Below are 16,496 nucleotides of genomic sequence, written 5' to 3' on the forward strand. Positions count from 1 at the left end.
AATCGGCACTTTCGGCCATAGCCCAGTCAAGGACTTGAACACGATATTGAGATGCCTGACCTCGGGCTTTGACAACGATTTGCCTTTGGGACTCGTTTCTTCCTTTTGCTGGTTTTAGCTGCTGATTCCTTCTCCGATCTCGCCCGTCTCACTCCCCTTCCCTGTTAGGCTGGGCTCACATTGCGTTACTGCAGTCCGTTCAACGCATACGTTAAACGGACTGCGTTAATGCAAGCGCCGAAAAAGATTATGTTATGCCATCGTGCTAGCGCAGATGCTCTATCTGCGCTAGTGGTGACGGACCCAGAAACGCTGCAGCCCGCGTTCGAGGATCCATCGCAGAATGACGGCACATCGCTAGCGCACGCCCATTGTGGCATGCGTTGGCGATGCGCCCAATAATAGGGGCTAATGGCAGCGTTAACAGACTGCCATAACGCAATGTGAACCCAGCCTTCTATATTGTAGGAGTAAATTATTATTATTATTGCTCCATTTATTCCATGGCGCTTTACATGTACGGAGGGGTATGCATAATAAAAACAGGTACAATAATCTTGAACAATACAAGTCACAACTGGTACAGGAGGAGAGAGGACCCTGCCCGCGAGGGCTCACAATCTACAAGGGATGGGTGAGGATACAGTAGGTGAGGATAGAGCTGGTTGTACAGTGGTTTGGTCGATCGGTGATTACTGCAGGTTGTAGGCTTGCCGGAAGAGGTAGGTCTTCAGGTTCTTTTTGAAGGTTTCGATGGTAGGTGAGAGTCTGATATGTTGTGGTAGAGAGTTCCAAAGTAGGGGGGAGGCGCAGGAGAAATCTTGTATGCGATTGTGGAAAGAGGAGATAAGAGGGGAGTAGAGAAGGAGATCTTGTGAGGATCGGAGGTTGCGTGCAGGAAAGTACTGGGAGACGAGGTCACAGATGTATGGAGGAGACAGGTTGTGGATGGCTTTGTATGTCATGGTTAGGCTTTTGTACTGGAGTCTCTTGGTAATGGGGAGCCAGTGAAGGGATTAACAGAGGGGAGAGGCTGGGGAATAGCGGGGGGACAGGTGGATTAGTCGGGCAGCTGAGTTTAGAATAGATTGGAGGGGTGCGAGAGTGTTCGAGGGGAGGCCACAGAGCAGGAGGTTACAGTAGTCGAGGCGGGAGATGATGAGGGCATGGACTAGGGTTTTTGCAGATTCTTGGTTTAGGAATGTACGGATCTGTGAAATATTTTTGAGTTGAAGGCGGCAAGAAGTGGAAAGGGCTTGGATATGTGGTTTGAAGGAGAGATCAGTGTCGAGGATTACCCCGAGACAGCGAGCTTGTGGGATTGGGGAGAGTGGGCAGCCGTTTACTGTAATGGATAGGTTCGTTGGGGGGGGTTGCGTGAGATGGGGGAAAGACAATGAATTCTGTTTTGTCCATTTTAAGTTTTAGAAATCTAGCAGAGAAGAAGGATGAAATAGCGGACATTCATTGAGGGATTCTGGTTAGTAGGGAAGTGATATCTGGTCCAGAGATGTAGATCTGCGGGCATCAGCATAGAGATGATACTGAGAACCGTGAGATTCTATGAGATGTCCCAGGCCAAAGGTATAAATGGAGAAGAGCAGGGGCCCTAGAATTGAACCTTGCGGGACTCCGACAGATAGGGGGCGATGTGAGGAGGTGGTGTGTGAGTGGGAGACGCTGAATGTCCGGTCAGTTAGATATGACGAGATCCAGGATAGGGCCTAGTCTGTGATGCCAAGAGATGAGAGGGTCTGTAGTAATAGGGAATGGTCCACTGTGTCAAAGGCAGAGGACAGGTCCAGGAGGAGGGCAGAGTAGTGTCGCTTGCTCTTTGCGGTTAATAGGACATTGGTGACCTTAGTTAGGGCAGTTTCAGTGGAGTGGTGACCGGAAGCCAGATTGTAAGCGGTCGAAAAGGGAGCAGGAAGATAGATGGGAGGACAGTTCAAGATGGACTTTTTGTTCCAGTAGCTTTGAGGCATAGGGGAGAAGTGATATAGGGCGATAGCTAGATACAGAGGATGGGTCTAAATAAAACATTTTTTAATTTAATTCTTGCTTTTTCTTAGAACAGAGAAACCATTTCTATTCAGGTCCTGCATTGAAGCAAAGCTGTGATTTGTATTAATGTGGAGCTGTTATTTGGTAATGTGTATGTGGGCTGGTTGTAGAATAATTATTGGTTGCATTTGCCAGACTGGTTATTTTATTCACGGTAACCGGCCAATTTCTATTTTTTTCTTATGTCTGCACTTGTAGGATTAGTGCTCTTGGCTGCTAGAAGCCTCACTCATCTTCAGACAGTTGCCAACAAGTGAAATCCGCTTCCTGGGAAACTTTGCTGTTGGGCATGTGAATCTATGAAAGCTGGAACCTTCATAGCGAGCACGGAGCAAAAGATCACATGCCCGGATTATTGAAATGGCCCTAACACTATTAATTGTTTTAGATCCTGAAAATATGTGCATATTTTTTCATATTTCCCTAAAGAGTCTGGTCTCAAATTCTGTGCAGATTTTTTTTTTTTTACAGAAATCAAGAGCTCAGATATTCTCCTACATAGCTCCAAATCCCCTGCTTTCCGTAACACGCCCATAATAAATTGATCAAAGTTTTGCTGCCGCAGCCATCTCCAGGAAGGACTTTGTGGAGCCAGTTACTCAGCTCTCATTCCACTACATGATAAGTCAGTCTCCATGAAACTTTTATGCTCTCCATAATGGTGGCTGCAGGCAGCCAGAATTTTATCATTTACTTCTATCTGAAATATAATTAAAAGTGTGATGAGTCTTGCTTTTTTTGGATTAGTTTCAAATTTTGGCATCAAAATGCAATGCGGGTTTAAAAGGGGTACTCCCATCATAGACATAGGGATTGCCCTAAATGTAACAGAGATGGAAGAGAAAATCACCTTCTACAGAATTAGTTTTTTTTTTTTTTGTTACGCCTGTCTGCTAATTCACAAAGTCATCAATGCTCGTAGACATAAAAAAGTGGGTGCGCACAATCAGCCACATTTCCATTGCTGATTAGGGAAAGTGCTTCCTCCATAATTAAGCACACGGTACCTGGATCACTGGAGGATACAGACAGAATAGGGCCCCTGTGCAAGAACAATATACGGGCCCTTCGTAGTCCAATAGTTCATCATAACTCACAAATTCCACCTTTTTTGGAGGTAGACATGGGCCCCTGATCTAGACCCCCTATTCTTCCAGTAAGTGCAGGTTGAATTCCCTGTGAACTACAGCTCTGGCAAAAATTAAGAGCCCACCACATCAAAACCCTGTCATGGGCAGCCCAATCTTCAGACCTGAACCCCATTGAAAACCTCTGGATTGTAATCAAGAGGATGATGGATAGTCACAAGCCATCAAACAAACAAGAACTTATTACATTTTTGTGCACGAAGCAGTGTGAAAGACTGGTGGAAAGCATGCCAAGACACATGAAAGCTGTGATTAAAAATCATGGTTATTCCACAAAATATTGATTTCTCAAAAAGTTAAAACATTAGTATTGTTGTTTCTAAATGATTATGAGCTAGTTTTCTTTCCATTATTTGAGGTCTGAAAGTGCTGTTTTGTTTTTTTATTTCGGTTTTTTTTTTTTGTGACCATTTTTGCTTTGTCAGAAAAAAAATACAAAATGTATTGCTTGGAATTTCGGAGACATGTTGTCAGAAGTTTATAGACTAAAAGAACAATTTACATTTTACTGAAAAATATACCTATAAAGAGAAAAGTCAGACAAACTGAACATTTTGCAGTGGTCTCTTAATTTTTGCCGGAGCTGTATATCTGGCATATGCCGGTACTATGATTTGAGTAGAGTTGAGCGAATTTTTTTAAATTTGGTTCCGATTACGATCGATTGTTTTTGCAAACACATTCGAGCGTCATTTGAGTCAATGGGAATAGAAATGACCGAATATGTTCTGAATCGATCGTCAAACACAAATTCGGCACAAATAGGGTACCAATATGGCAAATTCAGATTCAGCGACCGATTCCGAACATATTCACTCAACTCTAGATAGGAGTACCCTTTTAAGTTTGCCATTAAAAAGTACCAAATGTATTTATTTTTCCATTGTATATATGTATAATACATAGACATTACATTATTTGGGATAGTCCATATTTTTACAGAACTTGCTGCAAGGTCTCCTGGTTTAACCGTTTTAGGCCTGACCTAATTGCCAACTAATAGCCTCTGTGGATAATGCGTTTTCTTGGCCCCATTAATAACGATAAGTGCAGTTTTACACTATTTAATAATGGGGTCAACCGGCTATTTAATGTAATTCAAATATGTATCGGGGATGGGAAGGAATGCATTTTCCATTAGTCCTGTCACGTACCATCTGAGGAAACCGCATATTTCATAAAATGATACTCAAATATTCAACAGTGGAAAAGAAATATGAAAAATTCAGCACTAACCACCGTTAGGGGAAGAGTATGCAGTGAAATTCAATTTATACTTGTCAATGAAGCTGCATATCTCCTGCAATCATACACTGGGATATATCACGCCAGGAAGCGCAAGTTGATGCTTTATCGTACTGACTTTTTGCCAGAATATTAGAAAGGCAAGTTATCTATTGAAAGTACATTCCCTGATTCTGGGCAGACATACAAATTTAATGCTTACAATAATGCTTGCGAGAAGCTAGATTCACGTTTTACATTTTTTTTTTCTTTACAACTATTATTCTCTGGAATTTCCGATTTTTCTCTTTACTGAACGTATAAACGTACTCGCCTATTAGTGATAACTATTACAATGGAGCATTTCGTCTGTAATTTTAGGAACATTTGTTAAAAAATGAGATCTGAGAACACAAATACTGACAGATGTCATTTCCGCCATAAGGCTGCAGTAGGTAATAGGAAAAAGGAAATTTCAGACATTGGCAAAAGTGTCGCAGAGGAACAAACTGCCCTCCAGAGTCTGTCTCCTCTCCCTTGTGCCGCCTATAGGTAGCTATCCTGTACCCTGCACTCAGAACCATCAGTAATAGATCATTCTTTGAGCATGGACTGTCATTCTGCTCAGCAGCACGTTCTGCTTACACAGGGTGGTGTGCTGCCGAAAATAATGATCTTTAAAGGGTTTTTTCCCACGAACAAAAGTACATTTTAATCAATATATCTTGGAAAAATAATAATTTCCACAATTGTCCCTGTGCTGAGATAATCTTATAAATGTGCCCCTGCTGTGTGCTGTGTAATGGCCGTGTCTGACCGTACAGGAACATGGTCTGATCATACCACATCTCCTGGGCAGGGGAGAAAGCAAAAAGGAGTATACAGACATTACAGCAGGGGATCGCAAATGATTCTTTCTTTGAGGTAAAACATTGTTTAAAAACAGGCAGGGAAATGTTTTACCACACAAATAATCAGCTGTGATCCCCTGCTGTCCTGTCTGTATACTCTTTTGCTTCCTCCCCTACCCAGGAGCTGTGGTATGATCAGACCATGCCCCTGTACGGTCAGACACGGCCATTACACAGTACACAGCAGGGGCACATTTATAAGATTATCTCGGCACAGGGACATTTTATTTAATCACATCCAATTGTGGAAATTATTATTATTCCAAGATTAATTGATTCAAATTAACATTTGTTCTTGGGGAAACCCCTTAAAGTCTGCTTAAAAATAAATTTATACGGCAAAGCATCGTTTTTCTCATTTGTCGGTGGTTGACAGCCTGTCTACCCTATTATCAGGAAAGGAGCATTCCTAGGAACACCCTTTCCCGATAAGTGTAAGGGTATGTGCACACGTCAGGATTTCTTGCAGAAATTTTCCTGACAAAAAACGGACATTTCTGCCAGAAATACGCATGCGTTTTTGACATGTTTTTGGTGCGTTTTTTGTGCGTTTTTTCCCAACTGCATAGAGTAGCAGGAAAAACGCTGAAAATCCGCAAAATGAACATGCTGCTTTTTTTTACCACGGAAAAAAACGCATTATGCGCACAAAACATGCAGAATGCATTCTAAATGATAGGATGCATAATGTATGCGTTTTTAATGAGTTTTTACAGCGTTTTTACCACAAAAAAACGCAAAAAAACCTGACTGTGTGCACATAGCCTAAATCTAGCGTAATTCAATGTCACTGAAGACGCTTTAGCCATGAATATGGATAGTAGCCAGCCCACCTGCATCTGTAGACTGCGGTCTTGAAGTATTTGCTTCTGGTTAGTACAGAGCAAGGTCCTGGATTGCTGTTAGGAATTGCTACGATGCGGGGCACAAGGACAATGGTTTTTTCCTACAGACATCCAGCTAATGTGCCCCTTAGGGAAGGCTATGCAAATTGGTTCTCCAGAAAGGAGAAAATGGTGACACTTTTTGAAAACACAGATTAAATTGGGAAATAGGTGAGTGCCTCCGTCTGTGGACTCATCATGGTCACTGCTCCTATGAGGGCTCATAGTGTAATAGCCTTCTTTACATAGGCATTCTTATGTCTGACTGTACTTAAGAAAAGCCTTTGGATGATTTTCTTGCCAAATAAATGGCCCCGCTAGCTCTGATGTGTCTCCTCCTCCTTGTCTGATGACAGATGGGGTGGCTAAGAGCAGTCACAGACAGCTTCTGCTGGCGATTCTGCTGCTTTACTTCAACAGAGCAGCTTTTCCCATCCGGGCTGCTCTGGCCAAGGGTGCGTGACTGCCGACGTCATGCTGACTGACAGCTGGCTCCCCGCAGTTATGAAGCGGGGAGCCTGCTGCCAATCAGCATGATGTTGACAGTCACGCCCCATCAGCAGAGCAGACGAGAAGCAGCTGCTCTGTGGATCTGACGTCAGCGGAAGCCGCAGAATCGCCGGCAGGAGCGGTCTGTGACTACTGTTCCGGCAGAGATCAACACCGGGCAGAACACGCAACTACCTGCCTGTTAGTTCTTAGACCCATAGTAAAAATAAATAAATGCAACGATTCCAAATAATCCTTTTAAATTAAAACACTTCTGATCTTATTAAAGTGTTTCTGTTTTTTTATTTTTTATCATGTTCTGCACCCAGCTTAAAACCATTACTGAACAAACCTAGTAAATTGGTAGAATACAGATATAAAAAAACAAAGTAACATTATAATATGTGATTAAAATGTAAAACAAAATAACCTAACCAATACATCAGTAAAAAAAAAAATGCACAGTCCATGGAAAGGACTGTTGCAAAATCACACTTTATGGAAAAAAATAGTAAAATCTTCCCTATTTCTGTGCATAGTAAAATAGTATGTCTAGCCTGGATTAGCTGCATTTATTTCTAGCATAGGGGCCGTATAGGAAGGAGGCTTCTATGAGAAACTGGAAATGACCCGATCAGCGATGGTATAAAGTAATAACATTTTCTTTCTTATTTCTAGATCGATGCATTAAGTAAAAGAAGCAAAGAAGCTGAAGCTGCCTTCTTGAATGTTTATAAGAGATTAATTGATGTCCCAGGTAAACCATTAGTGTTCTTTCCAACCCTTCTTGTGTCACTCAATTGCTTTTCTGTCGATAATGTGACCTTTGTAATTGTATTCATGCCTTTATATACACATAGTTTTATATGTTCAGATATATGGGATCTGCCGAAACCAGAATTGGAAATCTGCAATGTTGCGTTTGTAAGATCGTAGAAGCAAGAATATTAGAATGACAATATGTCAAGAGATGATATTCATTGATGGGGTCTTCCCAAAAAAAGACTTATATCATTTATTCACTAGAATGGGGAATCTCCATCATGGGTTGTTCCTAAGGGTATGTGCACACGCTCACGATTTTCAGTACAAAATACCGCTACAAATCTTGATGTGTTGGCAGGATGTCCCGGTATGTCCAATGTCAGGAAGGGTTTAATGGGCCAATATTGATTTATTGCATTGTAATGGGTGGCACTAGAGGAGACCATGTTCTCTTCCTCTATGATGAGGCTGTTTGCATCAATGGGGGCCTCGTTAATAGGAAGCTTAGTAATTTTGACAATGATAGAATCCCCATACTCATTCTCCATGGTATAAGGTAGCTGTGATGAAAGTGAATGGGAATGATGGAAACCTGGATGAGATCGGTCATGGGCGCCACACGTTTGGGACACATATGTAGAGCTGATCGGCGTTTGGTGGGGTAACCCTGGTTTCTTCCATACCGGTTCCTAAATATGATATTACTTCATGTACAGTTCATGTACCCTCGTCAAGCTTCCCATAATTCAGTAATAATATAAACAAGATCTATGTGAAGGATTTACATTTTCTCTTCTGCAGAACTGGGCATTTCCCACCGATATTTTGGGTTCAGTTTAGTGATTTAATACAGGATGTGGCAAGTTACAGAATGTTTCATCAGTAAATGATTGAGCAAAGTAATGAACACTGTGTCGATGGGTTGAGACATAAAAGTATTTCCTTAAATCTAAAACCACAGGTTCACCTTAAAGGACCTGTCATATAAGAGACGTAGAGTGAAAGGCACCTGTTACGTGAGCTATAACAAAAACACGCTCGGAGCTAAAACGAACAGGATTTTAGTGAGGGGGACAAAACATTCTTTTGGGGGGGATTAGGATGCACTTTTACTTTTGATGCAGTTACTAAGAAGTGTTTAACCCTACCCCAGCCTGTAGAGGTCGGGAGCTGTATTCGTTTGCCATCTACTATAGCAATCAGCCAATGTCTCCAGCCTCTGTTCATGCCCTATTTTATTTTTTTAACTATAGGTCTACATAAAATCATGGAGACATGCCTTGGTATTGATCCGAATGTCTGACAAAATCAGCAGTGAATGCCTATAGGTCCTTGTAATCATGGACTGATGGATAGAAGTTTTTTATATTTTTCTCATCTGCAAAAAACTGCTGAAACATGGAGCAAACTGTGATGACACCCTTCTGAACCTCTGATGGAACTCGGGGAGGGGGAGAGACACATCCGAGGTCTCATAAACGGCATATTCTCAGGTTATTCAATGTAAAGTAGCTCTCCAGCGGTTGTGCTGCCTTCCGTGTCCCATGATGGTGATGCATTGTTGGCTAAGCGGTATGATGCGCACGCTATAGGAACAGGTCCAGCATTCAGGAGCTATAATTTAGTAGTGTAAACATGTTACAAACCCTTTTATCAATGGACTCGTCTTGCCCTTAGGCAAGCAAGGCCCCGACTAGGAACTACATTGTGTCTCTGTAAAGGTTTTCTGGGAACTACAATTAAAGTTAGGAACTTTCTCCTCCGTTTAATTACAGTTATTTAGCAGGTGTGGCAGTTTCAGCTCAGTCTCCTGCTACTCGCTTCATTTAGTTTAACCGTTCGGAAGAATTGTAAATAGGATAATTACTTTACTTTAGGACGGCATTTTAATTAAGGCGAGAAGCCCTGATACAAGGACTGGTGCGTAACTGAGGTGGGGCGTCTACATATACACATCTATACCTGACCACTGATAAGGCTATGTTCATATCAGTGGCTCCGTCGCGGCTTACGTCTGAAGCCTTGGAAAACAGGATTTGGATGTTTTGCACTAATGGGGCCATTGACTGTATTGATGCGGACGGTGGTCACTGTGCTCTCAGATATAATTTTTGTCCATATACGCCTATTTGAGGTGGGCTCCAAGACATGGTTTTGTAAAAACGAAGCCACCCCATTAACCAATGGAAGAATCATAGACCCCTTAATCTATTCACAAACAGAGACCTGAGTTATCAAGTTACTACATTTTTTGGTTGTTCAAAAGACCCTTCACCCCACAATGAGAAGTGTCTTGATTACTAAGGATTTCACCATTGGGACTCCAACTGATGAGGAGACTGGGGTCCATGTGGAGTGAAGGCCACGCTGACTCTTAATTTAAAGTTTATGGGAGTGATGGAGATGACTTTTGGCTCTCCATGTTCTTTTAGGAAACTATTTTTTTCTTCATGAAATGACTTTTGGTGCTTGTTTTCTTTGCGGTGAGCCTTTCTGTCCTCCTCGTTTGTAGTCAGTGCCCGCTGCCAGCAATTCTTGGTAAATCAATGTACTGTACGGTTGTTGGCAGTGGCGTATAACCAGTACGAGAACGGGGAACCCGAGGGCAGCTTGGCTCCTCCATAATTAATTTCAGTGAGGAGAGTTACTTTGTGTGGCTAGCCCACGGGGGCTTCAAGGAACTTAATCCTTTTTTTAGAGGGTCCTCTTTAACCTGGACAGGATAAGGACAATGGTTTGTAAAGAATAAATATTGTTATGGTTGCTACACATTTCCTTTGTTTATTTCGGGCCTACTTCTTTGGAGACCACTTGACCTTGACCTATTTCTTTGCCAGAAGAAGTGACCTTGGACAGTGGTGCTAGTCCAGAGCACATGTTACTGACCCCTTTTGTATTTTGTACTTGCACATTACAATTAGATCGGGTTGCTGTGTTCTGGGAGTGCGGAGGGCTCGCCTGGGTGGATCAGGTAACAGAATGGCGCTGTAGCTTGTGTGTGAAATATAATCAACATGTCCGGCATTCAATCTCTGCTTCGCCATTCAGTGCCCCCCTGCCTACTAAATAACTGGGTGGTCTTGACACACTTGAAATCCAGGCAGCTTTTCATCAGTTGCTCATCAGCATGCTAATTGCTGTATGACTAATTAGGCCCTGAATTCCAGTTGATTTTCTATAATGAGACAGCTGGTTTAATTATGTAATCGTATGATTATATTAGCCTAGAGTGCCCTGGCAAAAAGTAACGTATGCAGGAATGTGTTGTAGTAGCATAAGGCAAACACACAAGGGGGCATTCCCCTTTATCCTAAAGGCGGGCGTGTGTAACTTACACAGTTCTGCGTCTGAATGGCCCTGGAAGTGGCTTTTACTGTGGCTTAGACCACAGGTCCCATTTTAAATGTTGACTTGGACTTTTATATTAACATGTGCAGTAATCATCCGTTAGGACGGATCCAGCGGTAATCAGTTGACAAAAAAGTTGTGCAGATACAACTTTTTTTGTTCGGATAAAAAACAAAAAAAAAATTGATTTCAACTGTATCCGTTTTTTTATGTTGAAGTCTATGGAAAATAGATTAGGTAAATCGCCATCCGTTTTTTTTTTTCTCCATTTGATAAAGATGCATTTTTTGTTGCTTACTGGATAAGTTTCAAATGGATTCAAATGGATGACTATTTAACTAATCTGTTTTCAATAGACTTCAACGTACGAAATAAAAAACGTATCCAGTTGAAATCAATTTTTGATTTTTTAGCCGGACTAAAAAGATGTATCTGCACTACTGTATTGTCAGCGAATTATTGCTGAATCCGTCCTAACTGATGATTACGGGACATGTGACCATTGCCTTACAGCCACTTGGTTGGGAAAATGGGATCCAAAATGCTTAAATAGACCCTTAAATATACAAAAATAATATCAGGGCCTAAAAAACACTAATGGCAGAATTCTATTGTTATTTATTTTATATATTTTATTTCTTCGCTTTATGATTGAATTATTTTGCATCACACCCTAAAGAAAATATGAATATATTTTGGGGGTATTTTTCAGAGGAAACCCAAAGTACCCCAAGGAAATTCACATCTTCAAATTCAATGATGATGTTGGATAGATATGATATTAGAACAATACTATGTGAAATATGACTAAGCGTTTATTAGTATTTTGTTTAAGATCCCCAAATAGCTTTCAATAAAATGCTGGATATACCATTAACTAAGGTTTTGAAACATTTCACGGGCCTGTCAAAGCTGAAGACGTGTGAGAGCAATTTTGCTGAAGAACCATCTCTTTGGTGCACATCCTGGCGTCTATTCTAAATTGTAGACCTCGTAATGGCGTCAGGCTGGGTCTACTAAACAGCAGAGGCACCAGGTATGGTAGAGGAAGTAGGAGGATCACAGAGCTCTTGTCCGGCAGCCACGCTCTATATATGTGGCCGCTCGTCCAGGGTCCTGTGACTTTTTCTTGCTCAGCTGTACTTTAAAATAATAAAAGAAGTAATACTTCACAGAAACCCCTCCCCCCCGTCTTTATTAAAAATAAATAACCAACAACCTAAAACTTTTTCTTAGTGATTGACTACTATTGATAACTGAATATATATTTTTTTTCTAATTAGGATATTTATGTTTTAAGAAATCTATGATTTTAAGCCGGCCATACACCTAATGACTTTTCCCTAGTTCCAGTTTTTGGAAATTTTATAAAACATTTCTCTTTCACTCACACAGCTCATCATTGAAGTGGAGCATTCAGATATTTCTTAAGATAAAAAAAGCACATTTTTAATGGAACATTGACAAGTGACATCTCGGAGGAAATCAAAAGTTTTAAACTATCGGATCTTTGATCAAAGACACGAATGGGCTCAAATCAGCTGATCTAGACATTGGATTGCTGAATAGGATGGGATCTGCTGAAGATCTTTGTGATCAGATTTGAGATCGCTGTCATCATTTTTCGCACACGCTAGTCCAGCGGGTGATAGAACTATTGATCCCAATGCGAATCGCAGCAACCTTATCATTTAGTCAATGGTAGCTTCTGAATTCTGCGTAACCCACCTCAGTACATAAAGGGTCAATAATTTACCTTCTGCGTCAGTTGCAAATGATGGACTTCAGAGTTAAACTAACAAGAAGTATAATTGATCACATACTTCCAATCCTTCTTCCCTCCTCTAAAAGAATGTACAAAGTGCAATAGGGTCTTCTCCAAGTACATAAGGTTGATGATCAGTGGTAAAGTGCTCACCTACTAGGGTTGTGTGGGACCCAACCACTATTGTTACATGGTTGTCCGCTTCTGCACCATCCAAATATGGGTGTACAGCGTATAGAAAGCCAGGATTCATGGACTTCAAGTGCGCTGCTGATACACAAACGGATCCGAAGACAAGATAATCTGAAGTGGTTTATTGGCAACGCGTTTCAGAGTCATGTCTGACTCCTTCCTCAGGACAACCACAGATTTAACTCTGAGATACGTGGCCAATAATCCACTTCAAATTATTTTGTCTTCTGATCCATTTGTGTATCAGCAGCGCAATCGAAGTCCACGAATCCTGACTATACCTTGTATCTTCTCATGTACATCTGCCGGCAAACCGAGCCAGAAAACCCACTCGTCCCACAAGAAATCACAGATCATTGGACTTCTTCCAGTGAACGCCAAGCCCAATTGCAATAACTGATTTTCCCCTAGACAATAAATTGATGCAGATTTGCATTTTCAATATATTAGCGAAAGAAAGGGAATGTGTGAATTGGCAAGCCATTGATTTTGTCACTTTTTAGAACACTAATGAGACAATCGTGCCGCGTGTGGATGGAGGCTTCCGAGATGTTCCAAACTTCTCTTGTAACTTTCATGTAAGTCTAAAGGTACCGTCACATTAAGCGACGCTGCAGCGATATAGACAACGAGCCGATCGCTGCAGCGTCGCTGTTTAGGTCGCTATGAGACGTCAAACACCGGCAACAGCTGAACGATGCAGGAGCGATCCAGTGACGTAACGGCGACTCACTTCTCGTTCTCGCTGGTTGTTAGCTCCATGAAAAACCATTGCAGGCATCGTTGCTTTTGCTGTCAAACATGACGAATCACGTCGACCTGACGACCAAATAAAGTTCTGGACTTTCAGCTCCAACCAGCGATGTCACAGCGGGATCCAGATCGCTGCTGTGTGTCAAACACAACGAGATCGCTATTCAGGACGCTGCAACGTCACGGATCGCTGTCGTTCTCGTTGGAAAGTTGCTCAGTGTGAAGGTACCTTAATACTGGCTGCAGTTCCATAGTTACGGTTAGATCCTAATCTGTGAATATAAGATAATCACTGACAGAACCTGGTGAGTTGTGTGAGGTTTTATCTTCTACTGTTGTAATAATACAAGAGTCTGACTGCCTAGATCTTCTCTGATATTGCTGGTTGCATGAGTTCTGTGTCAAACCTTCAACTATTGGTTTTCTTCCAATCAGACTACCATTGTTTTCTTGCCTTTGATGCATTGGTGCCTAGTAACATTTGCAGAATGTACTGAACAAGCTGTTCTCCATACTCCCAAGGGAGAACGATATCTCCTGAGCTTTTGTCACTTCCCAGCAGACTTTGAATTGTGTCCAGGGAATAGGAAGAGTTTTGCGAAATGTTTTTGTTTTTTTTCACCTGGTAAATTGAATTAACTTTTATGACAAGAGACATTTTATTTTTTTGAACCCCATGACCTTAGGGGCTATAACGTGTTTTTTTCTTTATTTAAAAGCAATATGTATAAAACTAGGTCAAGTTGCGTAACGCAAGTATCATCCAAATAATTGAAAGGGATTGTCTAATTGAGTTCATAGACAGGGGTTGCCATGATGAGACAGCACCCTAAAAAGAAAGAAAAATTATGTTATATAATATACAATGAATATTATTACAGTATCTGATCCCTTACAACGATGGCACATATTAGCCAATAGTAAAGTGACAATTATCATTTTATAATCCAGTTTTAAAGGGAAGCTATCACCAGAAAATAGCCTAGTGTTAAATGTATTTTTTTCAAATATTTTTGGCTTTTTTTTTAGCATGTATTCTGTACTAAAAGAATAAAATAGGAATCTTCCAATTTTCACAATGGCCACTGGGGCTTTTCTTGACATTAACTTCCTTTTGTTTCAGGAAATAACACATGTACATAGATGGCCACAATGGTCAGACCACTGACCCTATCTTTTTCTATGAAAGTTGTAATACGCCTGTGCAAAGATTATTGTAAAGGAAAGGGGAGCACAAGGTCAGGTGTGACATCGCCTATATTTTAGCAGCTGTGTATAGAGGTTTTACATCATTGTAATCCTGCCTCTGATGGTATGGAACCTCCTGTAAACCTTTCCTGAAAGGACAGGAAATACGAGTCTGAAAACGTCCCAGTGGACAGTGTAAAAATGGCAAAATTACTAGTTTATTTATTTTTATTAAAGATAGTAATCTGGAAAAAAAAGTACATTTTTAAACGCATGTAAAACAAAAAAAGTTGAATAAAACAATAGGTCCTTTTCTGATGATGGCTTCACTTTAACAGCATATCCTTTCCAAACTGTCCAGTGCATCTGTTCCAAGATAAAACTGAAAATCTTTCAAGAATAACACAAATTAAGTCATTTTTTCAGCATTCAACTAAAAAGAAATTAATATGTAAATGTAATAAAAATGTCATTCAGTGGCATTGTAGTACTGGCTAATTGTTCCTTCATATCCCAATCAGTACATAGAAGGCAAGGACATAATGCTTGTGTCGTGGTCAGTGGTTGTGAAACAACAAACTTTCTTTACATTGTAAAGGGGTTTTCCCCAGGTCTGTGGAGTCTGTAAGCCAAACCTCCGACTCCTTAATTTCTCAAACCCCCTCAGCACTGGTCACTACTGAGCATGTACATAAAGTGCAGCACAGATTCATCTCATCTACGACTCCACAGCCCTGATCACTACTGAGCATGTACATAAAGTGCAGCACAGATTAATCTCATCTGCGACCACACAGCACTGGTCACTACTGAGCATGTACATAAAGTGCAGCACAGATTCATCTCCTCCAAGACCCCACATCACTGGTCACTACTGAGCATGTACATAAAGTGCAGCACAGATTAATCTCATCTGCGACCCCACAGCCCTGGTCACTACTGAGCATGTACATAAAGTGCAGCACAGATTCATCTCATCTGCGACCCCACAGCCCTGGTCACTACTGAGCATGTACATAAAGTGCAGCACAGATTAATCTCATCTAAAACCCCACAGCCCTGATCACTACTGAGCATGTACATAAAGTGCAGCACAGGTTCATCTCATCTACGACCCCACAGCCCTGATCACTACTGAGCATGTACATAAAGTGCAGCACAGATTCATCTCCTCCAAGACCCCACAGCACTGGTCATTACTGAGCATGTACATAAAGTGCAGCGGAGATTCATCTCATCTAAAACCCCACAGCCCTGATCACTACTGAGCATGTACATAAAGTGCAGCACAGGTTCATCTCATCTACGACCCCACAGCCCTGATCACTACTGAGCATGTGCATAAAGTGCAGCACAGATACATCTCATCTACGATCCCACAGCACTGGTCACTACTGAGCATGTACATAAAGTGCAGCACAGATTCATCTCCTCCAAGACCCCACAGCACTGGTCATTACTGAGCATGTACATAAAGTGCAGCGGAGATTCATCTCATCTAAAACCCCACAGCACTGGTCACTACTGATCATGTACATAAAGTGCAGCACAGATTCATCTCAACTAAAAACCAAGGTCCTTAGATTAGGAACAGAACAGATATTTATAGGACATTTCAGAACTTTCCAAATTCTTATGAAAAAAATTACAACACATTCTGCATTGTACTGTATCCAATTTATTATAAATCTTCAATGGCGGTCCATTTTTACACCGAGTTGTGCATTTTATTCCAATTCCACTAAAATGGACACAGACTCTACAA

The 16,496-nt window shown here is 41.2% G+C and overlaps 1 protein-coding gene across 3 annotated transcripts in view; it reads left to right on the forward strand.

Moving 5' to 3' along the window:
- Nucleotides 1-16,496, forward strand: part of CUX1 (cut like homeobox 1) — a 484,034-nt gene that overhangs the window by 163,816 nt on the left and 303,722 nt on the right. For all 3 annotated transcript variants that reach the window (XM_069761313.1, XM_069761314.1, XM_069761315.1), the window contains exon 4: nucleotides 7,399-7,477. In XM_069761313.1, the coding sequence (XP_069617414.1) occupies nucleotides 7,399-7,477 (79 nt within the window). The remainder of the gene's footprint in view (nucleotides 1-7,398; nucleotides 7,478-16,496) is intronic.

The sequence above is a fragment of the Ranitomeya imitator genome, chromosome 3 (assembly GCF_032444005.1).
Source record: "Ranitomeya imitator isolate aRanImi1 chromosome 3, aRanImi1.pri, whole genome shotgun sequence".
Classification (NCBI taxonomy): Eukaryota; Metazoa; Chordata; class Amphibia; order Anura; family Dendrobatidae; genus Ranitomeya; species Ranitomeya imitator.